At 38.3% G+C, this 25312-nt stretch overlaps 1 protein-coding gene across 1 annotated transcript in view; it reads right to left on the bottom strand.

Annotated features, from left to right (window-relative positions):
- The window catches only part of LOC138853703 (uncharacterized), a 193985-nt gene that overhangs the window by 34150 nt on the left and 134523 nt on the right, over positions 1-25312 (bottom strand). The window contains exon 5 of the mRNA XM_070091940.1: positions 9615-9787. Within this exon, the coding sequence (XP_069948041.1) occupies positions 9615-9787 (173 nt within the window). The remainder of the gene's footprint in view (positions 1-9614; positions 9788-25312) is intronic.

Below are 25312 nucleotides of genomic sequence, written 5' to 3'. Positions count from 1 at the left end.
CCCAGACCACACCTTCTGGTTGTTGATCTCATCGATCAGGCTGGGAAACGTCAGTTGGTGGAGTTGGTAAACTCTACAGAATGTCACTCTAAACCCGACGTATTTCTACAGGTAAACTCTCGTCCCATTTCAGTTTCAGTTTCCATGCCTCCTTGATAATTACCTTATCCTTCTACCTACCAGGGTATCAAAACATCGTGATACCCAACACAGTAAGCTACGCTTAGTGTGGTTACTGCTAGCTTTGAGGTAGACCATCTTAAGGTTTAAGGTGTCTTCCTCGACTTGCCATACCAGCTTGTCATATTCTAGGAACGTCACTGTCAGGAAAATCAAATTGCATAACCTACATTCTCTGGGCTGGCACCAGCCATTTCCTTGATACCTACTGACAAAGGACTTTTAAATTATTTTCTTTGGTCATGGTCACATGAAGATTATCCGCACATAAACTCTTACTCAAGGCTTCGTAAAGAAAACTTGATGACATCTTGAAGTGAGTGTTCAGTATGGGATTCAGTAGAAAGGGCGACGAGTTAGCACAGAACGATAAGTATTAACAGGACTCTGTGAGTCATAGGAATTCTCTGTTAACCTCTTGCAAGCCCACTCGGTCAGGGGGTGGATTGAGATTCCTTCTTAACCTCATGGTGCTGGAGATAGTGACCTGTCGGTGGCATATCATTAAATAATCACTTCCTCAATGAAGTGGTTATCCAGATGCAGCTCTGGACTAACTCATGAATATGAGATTTTATCTGGCTGACATGCGATAACTAGTGGCAAGTGAGGATTGTTTAAATTTCATGACAGCTTAACCCTGTACTTTCTGTCCTGTTGTTCGATACTATCAATATACTGGTTGTATGTCTCTTTAGGATTGGGTTGCTGATATCGAAGCCTATATTATTCAGGTGCCAAAATTATTCCACATAATTATTCCACATTATTCTCTCCTCCAATAGAAGAGGCCTCTGTTGATGGAAACTCTGGTCACCAAAACACTCTCCACAGCCTCAGACTCGCACCTCCTGCTTCCTTGACTAACAAAGGACCCAAAGACCATGTGACCAACTTCGTTGGTCAGCAGAGATACGTCATTTATTGTCACTGTTTCCTGCAAAATCCTGCTAAATGACTGCCGATGAGCAGATTTATGGCGCCAACTCTGAGTGGAGGCAAAGACCAGCCAGTTTAACAATGGCATTTCTCAAGGCACTAACGCTATCTTGCAACCCGTTCAATTGTTTGGTAGTATGTAGTTGACCCATCACTGCAGTTCCTATCGCCTCGTGTTGGTCACCAAGAAAAATTGTGAATCTCGCAAGATTATATGACTGCTTGCCAGGACTTTGGAAAAAGCCAGCTATATTAAGTTGTACCGTAAAGTGAGTTGTGCCGCCTAGTTGAGTCAATGTGCCTTTAGGTATAAAGGATTTCTAGTCCCTTTGATCAAATAGCCATGGTTCTGTGACGCTCCGCTCAGTAACGTGAGACTCGTTTTTGTCAACACTATGTGAGGCTTGGAGACAAGCGTTGAGAACGCTGCTTTGAGGTCCCGAGCATCTGGGCTCTAGTGCTCTAAGTGCGAAATGTTGAGCTTGATGTGCTCCCCTTTTCTGCGGAAAAAAAAAAGCATTGAGCTTCGAGAGGTTCTAGTAACAAAAACTGCAGCTTGCTTGTTCCAGTTTACTATGGTATTGTGTAGGTTAGTGTAGAAAACGGCGTTGTGGTCACCACCGGACTTCAAACATTTTAGATGTCTTGGGTTGCACACATTTCCAGAATGATTAACAAGACATTCAAGACAGCTTTAACTGATGCGCACGCTGCTTGCGAGAAGTTACTGTAGTGTGTTTAACAAAATATGATGCCCAATATGTCCCTTCACAAAGGAAACATTCGGGTGCTTATGATAGGGTCATACTCGATTTCGTAGCCTGAGTACCCTTGTCGACAGCCGGATAAACACCCATAAGTATATTGACGTCAATAAGCATCATACTGACAGGAGATACTTTTGTTCGGGGACGCCTTGGGAGTAATTTATCAGGTAAGAACAACTGTTTGTAAACTTTGGCTAATTTCTGCACAGTTTAAATGGCACCTGCCAAATTTCAGATTTAGGTGTTCAATTGTCTTTCTAGCCATTGCCTGCAATGTTTTCGTACGAGGACAGTAACCTACGGCTGTTGTCCAGAGCTATTCTGAACACCTGCAAATCTTGCAAGCAGAGGGAAGGTGAAGACAGATCAGTTATCCAGTAAACATGTTTGGCTGTAATTTGATCATCGTCATAATAATTACATTCCAGGGCTTGCAATGTGTGCTTCTAATTTACACCAGTTATATAATGTCTCTTGATATGGTCATAAGCCTCCCTCCTATGCTGGGTCCTCAAATATTTTAACTTAGGTCAACAATATCCGTCCAACTGTCAATGAAGGGACCGGAAACTATCGAGGAACTTCTCGAAATGTTTTCCATAACTTGTTGGCAGTGTTAGTTGGGGCAGGTGCAGCAACAAGGGAGGTGCTGTAGTATTACCTTATGGCCTTGCTGCGAGCATGAGGTCTGACCTTGCGTTTGCCTGCCCAGGGTCTGACGTCCGTGCCAGGACCTTCTTATATTTGTAACACGCCTTGAGTACAAGGTCATGTCTTTCACCATAAGGATCCTGTACTTTCTAAAGTTCGGCAGCGTCCTCGAGGTCAATCAGTAGTTATTGTAAGTGTTCCTAAGTGGCTGTGTAAGCCTGTTTTCTTATTTCCCGTAATTCCATAGAAGCCATTAATTCTATATAATTCCGCTTGATTTTCTTGGATCAAAACCTCACAGACATTAATCTACCTTGTGACATGACTTTGTTTCCTAAAGAATGCACCTCTACAATCCTCCAAGGAGGTCATGACTCAACAGTTTACCAAGTCAGCACAAAGAATTATCACACTGGCACAGCGCTGCTGACAGCTTACTTGACGAGTTAATCGACTGTTATATAAATCTCGATCAGAGCAGCTGAAACGAATGGTTGCTTGATCACCACTACTTCGCACTATGACAGAGAGACAGCTATCAGTTTTGTTAACACTAGATTATACTCCTACATAATACAGTCATAATGATAAACAAAACATACGTCTGTAACAACACACAGGTTGTAAGCTGTTTACAACTTATTTTTATCATAAGGCCAAGAGCAAGTGCTGGCCCAATCTCTTGGTCTGATCTGAACAAATGGGTTTGTTTACAATCTCACTCAGCTGTTCAGCTAGTCATGGTGGGTGTGGCCTGCTGGAGCCACCAGACTTTTTTTTTACACAAATAAATTTTACAGGCTAAGAGCTGCTATCATACCTCAGCTCACTGCAAAGCCCAGCCCCATCTATCTAAGGAAAGTTTATACAGCTTTCCTTGTATGAATCTTAGTCCTGGCTTTGTCTCTGCAGATACCTACCTTTCCCATTACATTGTAAAGTGTTCCAAACTTCAGAACACCCGTGATTTAACCTGATTTTTTTTTCTCCTTCTCACTCTTTCCTTTTCTTTTTCCGCTTTCTTCTTTGGGTTTTCTTTTTTTCTGCTTTGGGTATTTCATTCTTTTTTATTCCCTCCCCCGTGTTCTTGTTCCTACCCTTTGTGGGCCCCTAGCTCTCCTACACTACTTCTTTTGGACGTTGACGCCACTACTACTATTACTACTACTACTACCTTTACCACTACCTCTCTACTTCCTTTTCTACTACCTCTCTTGTCTCATCCCTGTCTCTTGGCCTATATATACTGCCCCCTTCTCTCCTTTCTGCTAGTATAACCTTGTAAATGATCCAAGTTGGACCGGAAGGTCGTCATAAGCTCCTCTCATCTATGTGCGGGTTATTAGTGTATAAACATATCTGGTAATTGTCTTAGGAATTTTTCTATACATCTAGAAAATGGGTCCATAGCTGACTCATTTAAAGGGAATACATCTGTAGTTTATCCATAAGGCAGACGGCCATGGTTTGTCTATCCCACAAGATTCTGAGGCAGACGCTGATCTAACCATCAAAACTAGCAGATATCACAACAGTTAATCGATACAGATTGCCCAGATTAATTAATCGATACAGATTTTCAGTTACCTTAGAGTCTGTAATAACTCGGCTAACTGGTCGGAAGCCAGAGTCATCGTCCCATGTTCCACTTGGCTTGAATGGAATATTGTAGAATGGGCAATTATAAATTATTATTATTATTATTATTAAAGATTCGCCGGTATTCTCCCGTCCCGGGCCTTTTCCAAGTGGTGGCCCGGCCTTGGCTCCCTCTCTAGGGAGTGTCTGAGACCTAAGTCTCCCATGCGAGACTTAGGTACCCCCTCATCTTAGGGACCAACTGTCCCAAGGCCTAGCTTCTCGTAGGGGAGAAGCTAGGGCACTCTGGACTGCCGTCCTCTCCTCAAGGGGGCTAATGGGAATGACAGTCTTGTGAGCTGCAAGCTCTGGCTCAGGGACCTAGAAGGGCTGGGCATGGTGTCGATGGCAATTATAAAACATGACAAACTTTCTCAATATAATAATAGTAGCGACTTATTCAAATAAGACTCATTTATAGTAGAGGCTAACTTGTATAGCCATGAAATATCTTTAGTGTTTCAGTGCCACATCGAGGAAATAGGGTCTGCTTCCATGCTTGTTTTGATAGACTTGCCTCTGCCCCATAATCTTGTGCGATAGACAAACCAGAGCCTTAGGGATAAACTACAGATGTCTCCCCTTTAAATGAGTCCCCTTAAATGAGTCGGCTGTGGACCCGTTTTCTACATGTATGGAAAAGATCCTAATATAATTGCCAGATATATCTATATTTAGAATGATAAGTCTTTTACAACGTATCGAAGTATGACCGAATTTTTAATAATTGTCATGTCATTAATATTACGTTCGTTAGATTATTACTACAATAAAGTGGATGACAAGAAACAGATGATTGCTGAAGTTATGAATGAAAAAAAGTTGGATGTCCTGGCCCTAAGCGAAACAAAGCTGAAGGGGGTAGGGGAGTTTCGGTGGGGGGAAATAAATGGGATTAAATCTGGAGTATCTGAGAGAGTTAGAGCTAAGGAAGGGGTAGCAATAATGTTGAAGGATCAGTTATGGAAGGAGAAAAGAGAATACGAATGTGTTAATTCAAGGATTATGTGGATTAAAATAAAGGTTGGATGAGAGAAGTGGGTCATAATAAGCGTATATGCACCAGGAAAAGAGAGGAATGTAGAGGAGAGAGAGAGATTTTGGGAGATGTTAAGTGAATGTATAGGAACCTTTGAACCAAGTGAAAGAGTAATTGTGGTAGGGGACCTGAATGCTAAAGTAGGAGAAACTTTTAGAGAGGGTGTGGTAGGTAAGTTTGGGGTGCCAGGTGTAAATGATAATGGGAGCCCTTTGATTGAACTTTGTATAGAAAGGGGTTTAGTTATAGGTAATACATATTTTAAGAAAAAGAGGATAAATAAGTATACAAGATATGAAGAAGGGCGAAATGTGTACAGTAGTTTGTTGGATTATGTATTGGTAGATAAAAGACTGTTGAGTAGACTTCAGGATCTACATGTTTATAGAGGCGCCACAGATATATCAGATCACTTTTTAGTTGTAGCTACACTGAGAGTAAAAGGTAGATGGGATACAAGGAGAATAGAAGCATCAGAGAACAGATAGGTGAAGGTTTATAATCTAAAAGAGGAGGCAGTTAGGGTAAGATATAAACAGCTATTGGAGGATAGATGGGCTAATGAGAGCATAGGCAATGGGGTCGAAGAGATATGGGGTAGGTTTAAAAATGTAGTGTTAGAGTGTTCAGCAGAAGTTTGTGGTTACAGGATAGTGGGTGCGGTAGGGAGGAGGAGCGATTGGTGGAATGATGTAAAGAGAGTAGTAAGGGAGAAAAAGTTAGCATATGAGAAGTTTTCACGAAGTAGAAGTGATGCAAGGGGGGAAGAGTATATGGAGAAAAAGAGAGAGGTTAAGAGAGTGGTGAAGCAATGTATAAAGAGAGCAAATGAGAGAGTGGGTGAGATGTTATCAACAAATTTTGTTGAAAATAAGAAAAAGTTTTGGAGTGAGATTAACAAGTTGAGGAAGCCTAGAGAACAAATGGATTTGTCAGTTAAAAATAGGAGAGGAGAGTTATTAAATGGAGAGTTAGAGGTACTTGGAAGATGGAGGGAATATTTTGAGGAATTGTTAAATGTTGATGAAGATAGGGAAGCTGTGATTTCATGTATAGGGAAAGGAAGAATAACATCTTGTAGGAGTGAGGAAAAGTCAGTTGTAAGTGTGGGGGTAGTTTGTGAGGCAGTAGGTAAAATGAAAGAGGGTAAGGCAGCTGGGATTGATGGGATAAAGATAGAAATGTTAAAAGCAGGTGGGGATATAGTTTTGGAGTGGTTGGTGCTATTATTTAATAAATGTATGGAAGAGGGTAAGGTACCTAGGGATGGGCAGAGAGCATGCATAGTTCCTTTGTACGAAGACAAAGGGGACAAACGAGAGTGCAAAAACTATAGGGGGATCAGTCTGTTGAGTATACCTGGTAAAGTGTATGGTAGAGTTATTATTGAAAGAATTAAGAGTAAGACGGAGAATAGGATAGCAGATGAACAAGGAGGCTTTAGGAAAGGTAGGGGGTGTGTGGACCAGGTGTTTACAGTGAAACATATAAGTGAACAGTATTTAGATAAGGCTAAAGAGGTTTTTGTGGTATTTATGGATTTGGAGAAGGCGTATGACAGGGTGGACAGGGGAACAATGTGGCAGATGTTGCAAGTGTATGGTGTAGGAGGTAGGTTACTGAAAGCAGTGAAGAGTTTTTACGAGGATAGTGAGGCTCAAGTTAGAGTATGTAGGAAAAAGGGAAATTATTTCCCAGTAAAAGTAGGCCTTAGACAAGGATGTGTGATGTCACCGTGGTTGTTTAATATATTTATAGATGGGGTTGTAAGAGAAGTAAATGCGAGGGTCTTGGCAAGAGGCGTGGAGTTAAAAGATAAAGAATCACACATAAAGTGGGAGTTGTCACAGTTGCTCTTTGCTGATGATACTGTGCTCTTGGGAGATTCTGAAGAGAAGTTGCAGAGGTTGGTGGATGAATTTGGTAGGGTATGTAAAAGAAGATAATTAAAAGTGAATACAGGAAAGAGTAAGGTTATGAGGATAACAAAAAGATTAGGTGATGAAAGATTGGATATCAGATTGGAGGGAGAGAGTATGGAGGAGGTGAATGTATTCAGATATTGGGGAGTGGACGTGTCAGCGGATGGGTCTATGAAAGATGAGGTGAAACATAGAATTGATGAGGGGAAAAGGGTGAGCAGTGCACTTATGAGTCTGTGGAGACAAAGAACTTTGTCCTTGGAGGCAAAGAGGGGAATGTATGAGAGTATAGTTTTACCAACACTCTTATATGGGTGTGAAGCATGGGTGATGAATGTTGCAGCGAGGAGAAGGCTGGAGGCAGTGGAGATGTCACGTCTGAGTGCAATGTGTGGTGTGAATATAATGCAGAGAATTCGTAGTTTGGAAGTTAGTAAGAGGTGCAGGATTGCCAAAACTGTTGTCCAGAGGGCTGAGGAAGGGTTGTTGAGGTGGTTCGGACATGTAGAGAGAATGGAGCAAAACAGAATGACTTCAAGAGTGTATCAGTCTGTAGTGGAAGGAAGGCGGGGTAGGGGTCGGCCTAGGAAAGGTTGGAGGGAGGGGGTAAAGGAGGTTTTGTGTGCGAGGGGCTTGGACTTTCAGCAGGCATGCGTGAGCGTGTTTGATTGGAGTGAATGGAGACAAATGGTTTTTAATACTTGACGTGCTGATGGAGTGTGAGCAAAGTAACATTTATGAAGGGGTTCAGGGAAACCGGCAGGCCGGACTTGAGTCCTGGAGATGGGAAGTACAGTGCCTGCACTCTGAAGGAGGGGTGTTAATGTTGCAGTTTAAAAACTGTAGTGTAAAGCACCCTTCTGGCAAGAGTGATGGAGTGAATGATGGTGGAAGTTTTTCTTTCTCGGGCCACCCTGCCTTGGTGGGAATCGGCCTATGTGTTAATAAAAAAAAATAAAGCTGGATGCCCTTGGATAAACTAAAGAGGTCTCCCTTTAGTTTTAAGGGGTCTGTCGTAGACCCATTATTTTAATCCTCATGAAAAATTCCTAATACAAATGCCAGGTACATTTATACTCAGAATGTCAAGGCTTTTATATCGTCTCCAAGTCTGACCGAATTTTTTTATAATTGCCATGTTACTAATAGTTAAGTTAGCTAGGCAATCACTGTATCACCAGTGCTTGTGGACTGTCTTCTATTCCTGTATATAATACTCAATCTTGCTGGCACCTGGCACTGTTAAGCCTGGGGCACTAAGCGTCTCCTGCTTCCCTACCTCATTCTTGGCAAGAACGTTCCACCGAACGAATCTGCTGGGACCTCCTACTTATTTCTGCAACATTGCAATTTCCTGAAGATGTATTGATTGCAATCCGAAATGCTTAGAGCTATTATTTAATCCTCCTGTAGTTTTTGCATCTTGTATTGCTTGTTCGCAATTTTTGCATATTTATATATATATATATATATATATATATATATATATATATATATATATATATATATATATATATATATATATATATATATATATATATATATATATATATATATAAATGCACCATGGAGAAACAAACAGGTATGTACAAAGAAAGATCGCAGTCAGCAGAACTCGATACTGCTACTGGGGACGGTCAAGATTCCCAGGCAGCGCTCTTATCCACTTAGCCACTCTACTCGTGGATGAGTGGATAAGTGCGCTGCCTGGGAATCTTGACCGTCTCCAGTAGCAGTATCGAGTTCTGCTAACTGCGATCTTTCTCTGTATATACCCGCTTGTTTCTGCATGATGCATTGATATAAAAATCGCTTGAGAGGTCAGAACATACAGGATGAGATTGAAATAGCTTGAATCCATGTGTTAGGCTCACTGACGTGCCCGGGCTGGGAAAGAAACAATGCTTATGAACCAGGCTGCCCAGCTTATGTGGCATTCGTGGCTGAGTGGATAAGAGCGCTGCCGGGGAATCTTGACCGTCCCCAGTATCGAATCCTGCTGACTGCGATCTTTGTGTGTGTGTATTATATATATATATATATATATATATATATATATATATATATATATATATATATATATATATATATATATATATATTTATATGAACAACACTGCTACTGGCCAGGAACCGAACCCACGATCTTTTAGCACGGCTTGTGAGAAGGCCGCCAAAATTCCGATACGCCTTAGTTCACTCTGCCATCAATACTTCAAATATCAGGTGGCCAGTACCACTGAGCACATTTTCCACGAACAAGTTGTTTCAAGCAATTAACATTGCTGCGACTGGCTGGGAATCGAACCCAAGGGACTTTTCACAAAACATGCTAAAGGTTCGGGGGTTCGATATCCGCAAATGTAATAAACTATAATAATTTATTATGGAAGGTTAGAAGCGAGCAAAAAAAAAAAAACACTTAGGGTTGAAAAAACACCTTGGATGACCAGAGGAACTTGGAAAGACAATTGCGTACCTGGAGAGCTATACCGCCCCTAGGAGCATCATAGTCGAGTCTAGCAGCTCCCTGGTACCACACGACATGTTGTGGTCCCTTGTTGATGTGGTGCGCAATGGTGCAGGTGACTGCTAGCACGCTGCCTTGCTGGATGTACCGCTCGTGAGCGCCTTCTATGTGTACCTGTGTACCTGCAATAAGTAGTTCATGCTTACTTGACCGGATTTTTTTTATTATCTTGAGTAATAATGTTTTTGTCATGTTATTTTGCATAGCTATTTTTATAATCATTCTTTTTATTAATTAGATTTTTTTACTGAATATTTAATTTTACTCAAAAGACTGACAAATATTGTAAGTTTTAATAAAATATACAACACATAAACGAAGTAGTTACGAAGCTCAAGCAGAAGGATGGCTACTGATGGGTCGTAAGTATATATTTCCCAACCAGTTTTACCTTGATGATAAGATCTGTCTCACTGACGCATGATTTTTCACGTAGCAGCTTTGTACAGTTTTAAACAGGAGACCATGAGATAGGTACAAATGGAAATGCCACAGGTGAGGAAGTTCGCAGTGATGTCAATTTGTTTTCATGAATATAGAGTATGACATTCTACAGTTCACGGAACATTTGTGGTTTATGAAACAGCGTCATTTAACATAACAACAAGGTGTATAAAGTTTAAAGTGGTGGAACAGACTTTAGTTATTAAGAGGAGCGGCTTTGAGAGCTTTTCCACGACTGAAATCACCACTGAATGAGGTCGTCGACGCTGCGGGAAACAGAGGGATCACCATTATTGAAATTGTCTCTGAGTCCAACTTACCGTACAGAGCAGTCTTAAAGGTCAACCTCGACTTGCAGTGGTTTTGTAAAGTATTTATTCCTTTGTATGGAGATGCCTTGGTGCTGCTGAAAGGGATACTGATCGAAGGATTTGGAGCTACACCCTCCCCCCTAATTCCTCAAACCAATCATGATTATTTCGCATTCTCAATGAATATAATACTGTTGAAAAAAATATATATTTTTTACCACACGGCTGGCTTTAGTAAAGGAAGCAGGAACTATAAGGAATCATTCACCAACTCAATGGTTTTCTTGCCGTAAGTGGCTAGAAACCAAAATCCAAATGACCGTGTGAATTATATCATCCCTATTCATCCTTCAGAGTGCAGGAACTGTACTTCCCATCTTCGGGACACATATACCTGCACGGTTAACCAGTCTCCCCGAATCCTCTAGTATATGTTACCTTGCTCACACTCTAACAGTGTATCGACACCATATAACTACTTATCTTCACTCACTCCTATCACACATACATTCTGAAACTAAAACTTTCTTCTACTTCAACTTGCTTCACTCTCTTCCTCCAACCTTTCATGGGACAACTATTCCTGTACTTCCTTTTTTCTACGTCGGATATATGCACCCTCTTGTTCATCGTATTTTGCTTTATTTTCTATAATTGAGAAAGTACCTTAACCATCCTTCCTCTGCCCTCCAAATATTGCACTTTATATCCAAAATCATCTTCTGTGCTCCAAATTCTATGCATAATATTTGCATCAAACACATTGTTCTGAAATATCTTCACTCCCTCCAACCCCCTCCCCCTCGATGCAACACTGATATCTCCTGACTCCCACCTATATGAAAGGGATCGTACCACCATTTTCTAAATATTAACATGTTTCTTTCTTCAGAAGTCTCCACCTACACATTCCCCATCATCTTTTCTACTGTTCACATCATCTTTTATAGACTCATCTGCCGTCGCGTTCACTCTTACAAATCTAGAAATATTCACTTCCTTCACATTCCTTCCTTCCAAACTGATATCTAAGTTTTCGCTGACTATTTTGCTATTGCTACTACTTCTAGTACTACTACTACTTCTTATACTACCATTATTATTATTACTACTACTACTACTGCTACTACTACTACTACTACTAATAATAATAATAATAATAATAATTATAATAAAATATAAATAACAATAATAATAATAATAATAGGAGTAATTCACAAAGTAGAGGTTGCCTTCCCTGGCTTCTGAAAGTTCTGTAAAACCCTTAAAGTCAACGCTTTCTCTGAGCTATGATGGGAGTTCAGTGGCACAGTGTCCTAGGAAAGGCATTTATATAATGGAGTGTTAAAATGATTACATCTTGGCTCTGTCTTCCACATCCAAACTCAAAATTCTTTCAGATAAGTTAGACCAAAAATATTAACGTTGTCAGTAACGAGATATGGTTAAATCAGTCTCATTCGCCTACAGCATTAGACATCATTAAAACAACGAAAACAGCAACATCATTCACCACAACATCAATGATACGTCTTATTCGCCTACAATATAACAACATAATAACAACACTAGACATCATTACAACAACGAAAACAACAACATCATTCACCACAACATCAATGATACGTCACAATGAAAACCAGAACGGTATTTACAACTTACACCATAATAATTATAACTTCAACAGATATAACTTCCACTTTAGATGTGATAGAAAATACATAATACCGACAATGGTATAAACTAGACACTTGATCAACGTGAGGTAACCTGATTGTGCCGGAGGCTTTGTCAGTCTCATTTTTAGACTGATAAGGCCCTAATGGTTGAAACATTGCAACGATAGAGTTACCTCACGTTACACAAGTGTATCTTTTAATTAACTATTACCGTACAACCCCAACTTCAACAACTACAATTAGAGTCACTATATAACCACAACAGCCACAAAATTCACAGCCATAAAAACAAGAACCATGGACAACAGATTCCACAATGTCAACCCCAATAACCAATTTTAACATAAAAAAAAAACACAAAACAACCACAGCAGCCACTCCCAGAAAATGACAAGAGCCATAATAATAGCAACTGCAAAGATCACCCACAACCATAACTACTACTATCATATCCACAACAATAACCATCACAACAACGGGAAAATCACAACAGCTGCAGTTAAAATTAAGACCACAACCACACCGGACACAACCACAATGACAAAAACAACAGCTACAACCACGAGAAACACAACAGTGGTATTAGCATAACTGGGTGTGATTTACCAGACTTCCTCCAGTATACCTCCACTATGCACACAATGTTATATAGGTGCCTTTAGCAGACTCGGGCAGTCTGTTGATGACTCTCAGCATCAGGCTTCAACAGTCTGCTGATTACACTCTCAGTATGAGAGTATCAACAGTCTGCTAATGACATCTATCTTTAATTTCTGTTGGATTATCCTCATGTGAGTTTGTACCATTGGCTAAAGTTAAATGCACCTCGATATACTTTTAATTAACGTGCTGATATAATACACGACAGTGTAGAATGGCAGGTATTGTCGACAGGTATGAAAGACAGACTCAATCAAAGGACATGATAGAGCTTTATTGTAAAGTACGTTTGGCTCTCAGGAAAGCCTTATTACTGTCAATGCATTGCTCTTAATAATGTTTGCTTTTGTTAGAGCTTTAATTACAGCGAACACTTGGCTGATGATTATGTTTGGGTTTTGGTCACATTTGGCTATATCCAATCCAATTTTTTTCTTGAGGTAAGACTGATCAACGTTTCAGTAAGTAATGAGGAATCCCCAAAGGGGGACCTTTAAATGGTTTCCACATTTTTTCATCTAAATTTTCATTTTTATTTCGCTCAAGATACAAGGTCTCCAATCAGTAGGCCAAGTTCGTCGAGTCAGTTGTCATGTGCTGGTGCCCTACGATCAGAGTTGTGGGATCTACGGTGAACATCCGGGAATAGCTCCGATAACTTCCAGAGCCTTTATTGTATATCGGGGACAGGAAGTAACGAGTCTCTTCTTACCCTTATCATATAAATGAGAGTGATAAGGTGTACCAGTGACTACGCCACCTTACCTCCCATTACTACACACTTCTGTGGGATATACCTACCTCCACTTGTGCTTTATAACAGAATAATACAATAAATGAAGGGGACAATGAATGAATGTATTATTCTACTTAATTACAATTTATAAATATTTATAGAGCAATACACTTGTTTAAAGGAGAATGGATTGATATTACACTTAGAACAAAGAGTTCTTAGAACAGCTTATTTCTAGGAAACCAGCCGGCATCTAGCCACAGGTCCCTAGACCCCTCCCACTGCCCTAAGCTATGTCCTAGCCCAGCCAGAATTCCCTTCAAAGTCCCCCAACAGAGCCTCCAGATCTGCATCTGGCCAGACAGCTCTCTCCAAAGTCCTGCTCTTATCTGCTTTCCCGAGTTTATATAGGCTTTCAAACCCTCCCTAGTTTCTTCTACGAGGTGACCTCCTATTACCTAGAGTTTACCTGGAGAGAGTTCCGGGGGTCAACGCCCCCGCAGCCCGATCTGTGACCAGGCCTCATGGTGGAACAGGGCCTGATCAACCAGGCTGTTACTGCTGGTTACGTACGAGCCACAGCCCGGCTGGTCAGGTACCGACTTTAGTGCCTGTCCAGTGCCTGCTTAAAGACAGCCAGGGGTCTATTGGTAATCCCCCTTATGTATGCTGAGAGGCAGCTGACCAGTCTTGGGCCCCTGACACTTATTGTGTTGTCTCTTAGCGTGCTAGTGACACCCCTGCTTTTCATTTGGGGGATGTTGCATCGTCTGCCAAGTCATTTGCTATCGGAGAGAGTGATTTTCGTGTGCAAGTTTGGTACTAGTCCCTCTAGGATTTTCCAGGTGTATATAATCATGTATCTCTCCCGCCTGCGTTCCAGGGAGTACAGGTTCAGTAACTTTAAGCGCTGCCAGTAACTGAGGTGTTTTATCTCCGTTATGCGCGCCGTGAAGGTTTTCTGTACATTTTTAGGTCAGCAATTTCACTTGCCTTGAAAGGTGCTGTTAGTGTGCAGCAATATTCCAGCCTAGATAGAACAAGCGACATGAAGAGTGTCATCATGGGCTTGGCATCCCTAGTTTTGAAGGTTCTCATTATCCAGCCTGTCATTTTTCTAGCAGATGCGATTGATACAATGTTATGCTGATTGAAGGTGAGGTCCTCCGACATGATCACTCCCAGGTCTTTGACGTTAGTTTTTCGCTCTATTGTGTGGCTGGAATTTGTTTTATACTCTGATGAAGTTTTAATTTCCTCAGCAATAGAAATAATTAGAAGTAAGGGTGGGAACCCTCTCATATGTGGTATTTTGCCAAGGAGGGGAGTTGGAAATGAATGGTTGTCCAGGGCAATTGGTGTCAATTGCTGGCTGGACAAATACTGTAAGGAAAATGCAGTAACATTCATTGACAACTGGGACCTCTTCTATGGCAGAAATGACATGTTTGCTAGGGATGGGGTTCACTTATCTAGGTGTGGGGTGGGAGCACTGGCAACTGCAGTGGAGGGAGCAGTTAGGACTTTAAACTAGGAATAGTTAGTGGTATGGGTTTTGGCAGGAAAGCAGTGAAGTCCCAGTGTAGTAATATTACGAGTTCTAGGGGAACTAGTAATAATAAGAACGAGATAGATATTGAAAAGCCAGGGACCTTGGGTGATAAGGACAGTAATAGGTTTAGTAGAAAAATAGAAATGAGCAGGAAGGGTAAAGAGAAAGGAGAGTCTTTCAATGTTTATTATGCTAATTGCCGTAGTGCTAGGAATAAGATGGACGAGTTGAGATTAGTTGCTAGTGTAGGTAACATTGATGTATTTGCCTTAACTGAGACGTGGTTTAATTCAAAAAGTCGGGACATGCCTGCGGAATGTCATATTCAGGGTTTTAAATTGTTCCAAGAAGATAGAAGTATTGGGAGGGGGGGGTGGGGTGGCATTGTATGTCCGAGATCGCTTGAACTGTTGCATAAAAACGGGTATTAAGTCTGAAGTAACACATACAGAGTCTGTTTGGATAGAATTTTCAGAGGGGCATGAAAAACTGATTTTAGGAGTGATATACCGTCCCCCAAACTTAGATAGGGACCAAGGGAAACTACTATGGGAGGAAATTGTTAAGGCCACAAGGCACGATAATGTAGTAATTCTAGGAGACTTTAACTTTAGTCATGTTGATTGGAATTTCTTGACTGGGAATTTAGAATCATACGACTTCTTAGAAGTATTTCAGGATTGTTTTTTGAAGCAGTTTGTGACAGAACCTACAAGGGGAAATAACCTGCTTGACTTAGTTATGGCAAACAATGAATCCCTTGTTAATAATTTAGAAATTTCAGAGGAACTGGGTGCTAGCGACCACAAATCAATTACATTTAGCATTGAATGGAAGTACGTTAGTAGCGATAACTCAGTAACAGTCCCAGATTTTCGCTTAGCAGATTACGATGGGCTTAGAGAACACTTATCATCTGTTGACTGGGGTAACGAAGAGAGCTATCAATATGACAGTTTTCTGAACACTATACATGCTGCTCAAAGAGCGTTTATCCCATATAAAGAAATTAGATCAAATAGAAATGACCCAAAATGGATGAATAATAGGCTCAAATATCTACTAGGGCAAAAGAAAGGAATTTATAGGCGTATCAAAAGAGGTGAGGGTCATCTTATGAATCAGTATATTGACATTAAGAGGGACATTAAAAAGGGGATAAGAAAAGCTAAAAGGGACTATGAAATTAAAGTTGCTAGGGATTCTAAAACTAACCCAAAAAGTTTTTTCCAGGTCTATAGAACAAAAGTTAGAGATAAGATAGGTCCCCTTAAAAATAACTATGGGCACCTTACTGACAAAGAGAATGAAATGTGCTTGATTTTAAATAATTATTTTCTCTCAGTTTTTACACAGGAAGACACTAACAATATTCCAGTAATTAATTTTTACAGTGGGCTAGAAGAAGATAAATTATGTAACATCACAGTCACTAGTGAGATGGTTGTGAGGCAGATAGACAGACTGAAGCAAAATAAGTCGCCAGGTCCTGATGAGGTTTTTTCAAGGGTTCTTAAGGAATGCAAAATGGAACTCTGTGAACCATTAACTAATATTTTTAATTTATCTCTTCAAACAGGTGTAGTGTCTGATATGTGGAAGATGGCTAATGTAACTCCTATTTTTAAAACAGGGGACAAGTCGTTACCGTCAAATTACCGCCCAATAAGCCTGACCTCAATTGTAGGCAAATTACTAGAGTCAATTATAGCTGAGATTATAAGAAGCCATCTCGATAAGCATAGCTTGATTAATGATACTCAGCATGGATTCACAAGAGGCCGGTCTTGTCTAACTAATTTATTAACTTTCTTCAGTAAAGCTTTTGAGGCTGTTGACCACAATAAAGAATTTGATATTATTTACTTAGATTTTAGTAAGGCTTTTGATAGAGTTCCGCACCATAGACTGTTAAAGAAAGTGGCAGCTCATGGCATTGGGGGAAAAGTGCTCTCGTGGATCGAGTCATGGCTCACTGACAGGAAGCAGAGAGTGTCCATAAATGGGGTTAAATCCGAGTGGGGATCTGTAACAAGTGGCGTTCCACAGGGATCAGTCTTGGGCCCGTTGTTGTTTATAATATATATCAATGATCTTGATGAGGGAATTACTAGTGATATGAGCAAATTCGCCGATGACACAAAGATAGGTAGGATAATTGATTCAAACGTAGATGTTAGGGAACTTCAGGAGGATTTAAACAAACTCTATTCTTGGTCAGAAAAGTGGCAGATGCAGTTCAATGTAGATAAATGCAAGGTTCTGAGGCTTGGGAGTGCCCATAACACTAGTACTTATAAATTAAATGATGTAGAACTTAGCCATACAGATTGCGAAAAGGACTTGGGGGTTATGGTGAGCAGCAACCTTAAACCAAGACAGCAATGCCTAAGCGTACGTAATAAGGCAAATAGATTACTGGGATTTATATCAAGAAGTGTAAGCAACAGAAGTCCAGAGGTCATACTGCAGCTTTATACATCATTAGTAAGGCCTCACCTAGATTATGCAGCTCAGTTCTGGTCTCCGTATTACAAAATGGACATAAATTCGTTAGAAAACATTCAGCGTAGGATGACTAAATTAATACATAGCATCAGAAATCTTCCTTATGAAGAAAGATTGAAGACTCTTAAGTTACATTCACTTGTTAGACGAAGAATGAGGGGAGACCTGATCGAAGTGTATAAGTGGAAGATAGGTATAAATAAAGGGGATATTAATAAGGTCTTGAGGATGTCTCTCCAAGAGAGAACGCGCAGTAATGGATTTAAATTAGGTAAGTTTAGATTTAGAAAGGACATAGGAAAGTATTGGTTTGGAAATAGGGTAGTTGATGAGTGGAACAGTCTACCTAGTTGGGTTATTGAGGCTGGGACTTTGGGTAGTTTCAAATCTAGGTTGGATAAGTACATGAGTGGGAGGGGTTGGATTTGAGTGGGACTTTCACATCAGAGCTTATTTCTTGGGTGGCATTGAAAATTGGGTTGGGCAAATGTTTTGTTAGTGGGATGAATTGTAAAGGACCTGCCTAGTATGGGCCAGCAGGCCTCCTGCAGTGTTCCTCCTTTTCTTATGTTCTTATGTTCTTATGTTTACCATATCGGAGTAATTGAAATTTCTCATCGTTAAACTTCATATTGTTTTCTGCGCACATTGAAAGATTTGGTTGATGTCTGCCTGGAGCCTTGCAGTGTCTGCAATGGAAGACATTGTCATGCAGATTCGGGTGTCATCTGCAAAGGAAGACACGGTGCTGTGGCTGACATCCTTGTCTATGTCAGATATGAGGATGAGGAACAAGATGGGAGCGAGTACTGTGCCTTGCGGAACAGAGCTTTTCACCGTAGCCGCCTCAGCCTCGACTCTGTTTACTACTACTCTTTGTGTTCTATTTGTGAGGAAGTTATAGATCCACCTACCAACTTTTCCTGTTATTCCTTTAGCACTCATTTTGTGCGCTATTACGCCGTGGTCGCACTTGTCGAAGGCTTTTGCAAAGTCTGTGTATATTACATCTGCATTCTTTTTGTCTTCTAGTGCATCTAGGACCTTGTTGTAGTGGTCCAGTAGTTGAGACAAACAGGAGCGACCTGCTCTAAACCCATGTTGCCCTGGGTTGTGTAACTGATGGGTATCTAGATGGGTGGCGATCCTGCTTCTTAGGACCCTTTCAAAGATTTTTATATGTGATGTTAGTGCTATTGGTCTCTAGTTCTTTGCTATTGCTTTACTGCCCCCTCTTTGGAGTGGGGCTATGTCTGTTGTTTTTAGTAATTGTGGGACGACCCCAGTGTCCATGCTCCTCCAAAGACCTCCATGACCTCCATAGAAGCTTGAATTCACTAACAAGACTTGGCTTAGGAGATTACCAACCACGCCTCCTTTCTCCTCAAAGAGAAAGATCTGAGAGATCATGGCAGGTGTTCTTTCTTGAAATTACAAAGGCCTACACACACTCCACTTATGGTTAGGTCACCTACTGTGGGACTTCATCATGTGGCCTAGTAACCCTTATTAGCATTAATTATTCTGGTCTCCGGTAGAAACAGGACATCAGGTATGACATGATATCTGAAGCAATCTCAATATATCACACGCTCAGTGGCGAAGCTTCAAATATTCGTGAAAAAATCTCACTTGACGACAGCGAAAAGTGAAATAAAAGCGTTTAAGTTCACATCTGCCAATTTTATGAAGAAAATAGTGTGAAAATATGATTTTCATTTAATCCCGTTAAAAATATTTGGATTTACCTCTTTTGTATGGCATAACTATTTAATGGGTGATGAATCTTACGTCCAAGACTGCGTCCAATAAATTTCGTTTTATATTCGGGGAAAATTGTATAAGTACTCATGGTTCTCAATAAAATTTGGAATCGATGGAATTCCTGCGATAAGTGAAAAATGTCTCATCTGATCAGTTCAAATTTGCATCAGTGGTATGTTTTCCAGAAAATAAGCTTCACTTTGTTGTTAGCCTCCATTAGAACAAGTCTGCCAACTTTATTAAATAGATTTTGCTATTGATTTTCATTCAGTAAATAAAGAATGCCTTGTCCCAGTGGCTTCAAAATATTAACGTTGAAGAGCTCATACACACTCCAGTGAATGGCAAAATTAGTCCAGTTCCTTGAATCAAGGGGCACTCACCAGCATCGAGGCAAAATAAAGCATTAATATATAATAATATTACATCATTTCCAGATTAACAGAAATGGCAAAATGCCTCCTTTACACTTCTTTAACAATAGCAACTTTCTTATCAGTAGGATAAGCAAATGTTGAAATTTTGAAGCCAATCAGAAGAACTCTCTAAAGCTATCTTATGGAAACCAATTTCGAGAATGGTCAACATAAAACTGAACAGAGGACACATGTACCTGTCAGCTGTTCCACGAACCTTCTAATAATTAACTAAGATTGAAAAATTAATTCTGATCCCATAAGACGCTCAAAATTTATAAAGCCATGAGGGATGTTAGTGGAAGACGATATCGCTGTAGCTGACAACGTGGAGACTGTCGTACAAAGTTTTGAAGGATGCACTAAACTCATGAGCATTTAAAATGCTATTAAAAAGCAGTTTTCAATATTTATTTTTGCAGTTGTACTCTGTTTGAATTTGTCTACAATCATCTAAGAAAAACATTTGAATTTGTGCTTTTAGGGAAGTTGATTTTGATAAGATAAATCTATGAAATTTAGTGAACTGCCCCGTACAAAACCCAAATAAAAAATTCTCCTAGTAAAGATACGCCAACGTTCAGTTGGTGTATAAGATACATTCTATAAGATACATTCTATAAGATACATTCTATAAGATACATTCTATAAGATACATTCTCTGGTTATTTCATGGCCACTAATTTATTTGATAAAATTGGAAATTTAAAACTTATATAGCCCTAATGAAAGTAAACCTTACTTTTAATAAAGTTCAGCAGAACTTAAAGTTTGAAGCCAATCAGAATTTTAAAAATTTATTAGAAATTAAAATATGCATACAAAATAAGTAAAGTTGTAGGGTGTCATCCTTCTCATGGAATGCATCAGCATTAACATTTTGAAGACGATAAGACGAGGCTTTCTTTAGTTATTGAGTGAAAATCAAAATGTCTGTTTATTTAATAAAGTTGTCAAATTGGGACTTACGCGGTTCAACACCACTGTGAACCATGCTCTAGTTATAGCACTGATTCCAACGAGTCCAACAGTAATACAAAAAAAATAATTCGTTAGTAAATTTGCCCGCACACAAACAAAACTTAACGGGTACTATCCTGGCTGTATGATGCGTCAGTTCTTGTATTTGAAGATAAGAGAGTAACACTAAAATATATTTAACCCTGATTCAACAGGAATCAAAACAGCACATTTTATTTACAGAGAAAATTGTCAGAGGTGCACCTACATACCTGAATTTCACTTTCCATCGCTTTTAAATCTGATTTTAAATATCTGAAGTTATGCTGCAGAGGATTTTCAAAGTTATCCGAGATATTCCATGATGCTGGGAATGGGTACAAAATCTTTGGTCGCAGGGAACCTGCAAATGTCAATTGTTCCTAGGGTTTTGCTCTAGTTATCGTACACCAACACTGAAAGTTTTAAACCGATTTATTAGAAAGTAAATGAAGGAAAGACAGACCAAAATTCTGACAAGAACATCAAGTGCCCCTTCAGCGTTACCTAATAAAAACAAGAATAATAATAAAAAATAAGTACTAAAAATAAAATTAAATAATAATAATAATAATAATAATAATAATAATAATAATAATAATAATAATAATAATAATAAGAAGAAGAAGAAGAAGAAGAAGACAACAGATGTATTTCTCCTTTAATGTGTGATTGTTATTGCTAGTATTCTTGTGAATGTATTGTGATTTTCTCTGTGATTGCTCCTATGATTGTTCCTGTAATTGTCTCTGATTTTTCCTGTGACTATTGCTATGATTTCAAATGTGATTGTTCTTGTTGCTTTGATTTCAGCTGCGATTTTTTAATTTGAGTGTTTTGTTATTGTTAATATTGTTTCTGTGGTTGTTTCTGTGTGTCTGTGACTCAGTTTGTGATTGTTGATGTAATTTTTCTTGTGATTGTCAGTGTGATTGTCTCAGTGGGTGTTCCTGTGGTCATTGTGTTCAATCGACTGCTTTTTGTTACTGTAACTCTAATTGTTCATGTCATTATATTTGTGATTGTTCCTGTATGTGTTGCTGTGATTGTTCCTGTACGTCTTGCTGAGATTATTCCCGCAAGTGTTGCTGTGAATGTTTATGTATTTGTTGCTGTGATTGTTCCTGTAAGCGTTGCTGTGATTGCTCCTCTGTGTTGCTGTGAATGCTCTTGTTGGCGTTGCTGTGATTGTTCCTGTATGTGTTGCTGTAAATGTTCCTGTAAGTGTTGCTCTGATTGTTCCTTTATATGTTTCTGTGAATGTTCCTGTGATTGTTACTAAGCTTCGTTCATCCTTGAAATGCATGTGTTTCTGTTATTGGTCTTGCAATTTTTCCTGTGATTGTTATCCTGATTGTTCTTGCAGTTGTTCGTTATTATTCTGGTGAGTGTTCCTGTGATCATTCTTTTGACTGTTACTGTGATTTTTATTGTGACTGTTCCTGTGATTATTATTGTGATTGTTCTTGTGAGTATTATTGTGATTGTTCTTATGATTATTGTGAATGTTCCTGTGATTATTTTTGTGATCGTTCTTGTTATTATTATTGTGACTGTTCCTGTGATTATTCTAGTGACGGTTCTTTTGATTTTTCTTGTGATTGTTCTGTTATTATTCTTGTGACTGTTTCTGCGATTATTCTTGTGATTCTTCCCGTGAATAATCTTGTGATTGCTTCTGTAATTATTCTTGTGATTGTAACTGTGATTATTAACGTGGTTGCACCTGTGATTGGTAATGTGATTTATCCTGTAATTGTTCCTGTGATTTTCCTTGTGATTTTTCCTGTAACTGTTCTTGTCATTGTTCATGAGACATTGTTCCTTTGACTTTTTTCTGTAATTGTTCCTGTGACCGCTACTAAGATTGTTCCTTAAATTATTGTTGTCATTGTTCCTCTGATTGTTACTGTGATTGTTCCTTTATCCTTGACAGTCACGAGTTCTTGTGATGCCATTGTACATCCACATATGTTTTAGATATTATTATAAAAAAAATTATACAAAAGAAGTAAATATTGTTTATAATAAACAGAATTGTGAGATCGTATGGTAAAAATATATTTTAATATCCATGGAGACTATAAACAGTTTAGTCTGTTTTTTTTTTTTTTTTGCTCCAATAAAATGAAAACATTTTTCCAATGATAAATTATTGAAGGAAATATGTTCGTAGTTTTCAGTGAAACTTGTGTTTTTTGAGCATTACAAATATGTTAAAAGTATTTCCGATTTTAATTAAGACTTCATAAAAACAAAAATTCTTTTAAATTTAATATCCAAAGCTGGAAGTGTTCACTAGACACCCTGAGGTGTAAATCACTAGTGAGTGCAATTTATGGGTTGAAAATACGTATGCATATGTTAGGCCTAGAGGAGTGAGGCTGATATCTCTATGAGACGTAGGAACATCATGTGTACTTTTTACGGGCATGTCTTAAGCTTAAGGATAGAAATTTCGCTGTAATTTACCGTCTTAATTTAAAATTGAAATTATTATTATTCTTTACCTTCAGTTTTAAAGAGTGTCAACTAAATGTAACGAATCAGCGCAAGAGTTACCTTGTACATGCTGGGAATAATTATTTTAATCTCTACGCTTCTTCTTTTATATGCAATAAGAGAGACTCACTGCAAAACATACTGAGACATATAATTCCCTGGATACACTGAACATGTTCTGAGAGAAACACTTTATGCTGCACACACATCTAAGTGTTTACACAGTAAGAGATTCACTCACTCCTCTCGTCGTTTACTTATATACAGATAGAGACACACACCTCTTGCTATATAAATCATGCACACATCTTGCTATAAATACAACGAGAAAAACACACCTACCTACGTATATACACTGTGAGATTCACACCTCTTAGCGCAAGTGCTCTGAGTGATGCACAACACTCGCTTGATATTCACTAAGAGATATGTACCAGCTCGTATATAGAACCAGAAAGATACCATCCTCTCACTGTATATACAATGAGAGATGCACATCTCTTGGTGCATAATACCCCGAGAGATTGGCATCTCTCGTTGCATAAACATTGAGAGATACACATTTCTCACTGAGAAATACACACATTTCAAACTATGTACACTAAGAAATACACAAGTTTCAGTATTTATACAGTGAGAGAAATATACGTTTCGGTGTATATGTACACTAAGAGAAACGCACATCCAAGAGTATATACCACGCAACCGGAATACGCAATACTGCACTAAATGTATACATATCATGAGAAGTATAATCTTCAGAATGTTGGCAAAGTGAGAAACAAAGAAGCGATAAACAAGTAAAAACAAGAATTAGGAGAATCAAAATTAAAGCTGAAGAAATGTTATAGAAATGTGGTAAAAAAACAGAAACTGTGTAACAAATATAAAAAGGGAAACCAGAAAATGAATATCATTAACATTCAATAAGGATTACTTTTGTTTTATCAAACACTGAATACATTATTGAAAAGTAGAAAGAAATTATTGATGCGAATATATAAAGAGATAACTGTAACATAGAAGACATGCTAATCAAAGAATTCAAATAAGCCACAATTTTTTAATCATTAACTGGCACGGACCTGATTAAAAAAATAGAAAGCATCTGACAAAAAAAAAAAAATGAAAGAATAAGATACCATTTGGAAATTCCAAGAAGCTAAAGAAACTGGTGATGAAGTTTCTTTTTATGTTGACACAGATTGTTACTCGTGACACATGACGCTCTAGTCTGCAGGACCACACAATCCTCAAGAATGACGCACCCAGCCAAGCTAGGTGCTTTACCCGCCATACGACAACATACGGTCGTGTGTGGATGCTTCTGAGCTTATTTCATTCTACTCCCCGTTTGGTGTACTAGCCCAACGAGCAGTATTTTACATTATTGTACCTACGAACGAGTGGTATATATATATATATGTATATATATATATATATATATATATATATATATATATATATATATATATATATATATATATATATATATATATATATATATATATATATATATATATATATATATATATATATATATATATATATATATATATATATATATATATATATATATATATATATATATATATACATATATATATACATATATATATATATATATATATATATATATATATATATATATATATATATATATATATATATATATATATATACATATATATATATATATATATATATATATATATATATATATATATATATATATATATATATATATATATATATATATATATATATATATATATATATATATATATATATATATATATATATATATATATATATATATATAATAAATGTCGTGCCGAACAGGCAGAACTTGCGATCTTGGCTTAAATAGCAACGCTCATCTTGCCATATAGGACAAGTGAAAATTTATGTATGCTATAATTTCGCCAAAATCATTCTGAACCTAACGAAAAAAATATATTTCATTATGTTTGTTTAGTATTAAATTATTGTAAACAAATCTAAAATATATTTAATTGGGTAAGGCTAAAATAAATTGTTCTTGTTATAACAAGGTTAGGTAAGTTTTCTAAGATT

The sequence above is a fragment of the Cherax quadricarinatus genome, chromosome 37, assembly GCF_038502225.1.
Source record: "Cherax quadricarinatus isolate ZL_2023a chromosome 37, ASM3850222v1, whole genome shotgun sequence".
NCBI lineage: Eukaryota > Metazoa > Arthropoda > Malacostraca > Decapoda > Parastacidae > Cherax > Cherax quadricarinatus.
The sequence above is the reverse complement of the archived record's forward strand: the minus strand, read 5'-3'. Positions and strand labels throughout refer to the sequence as shown.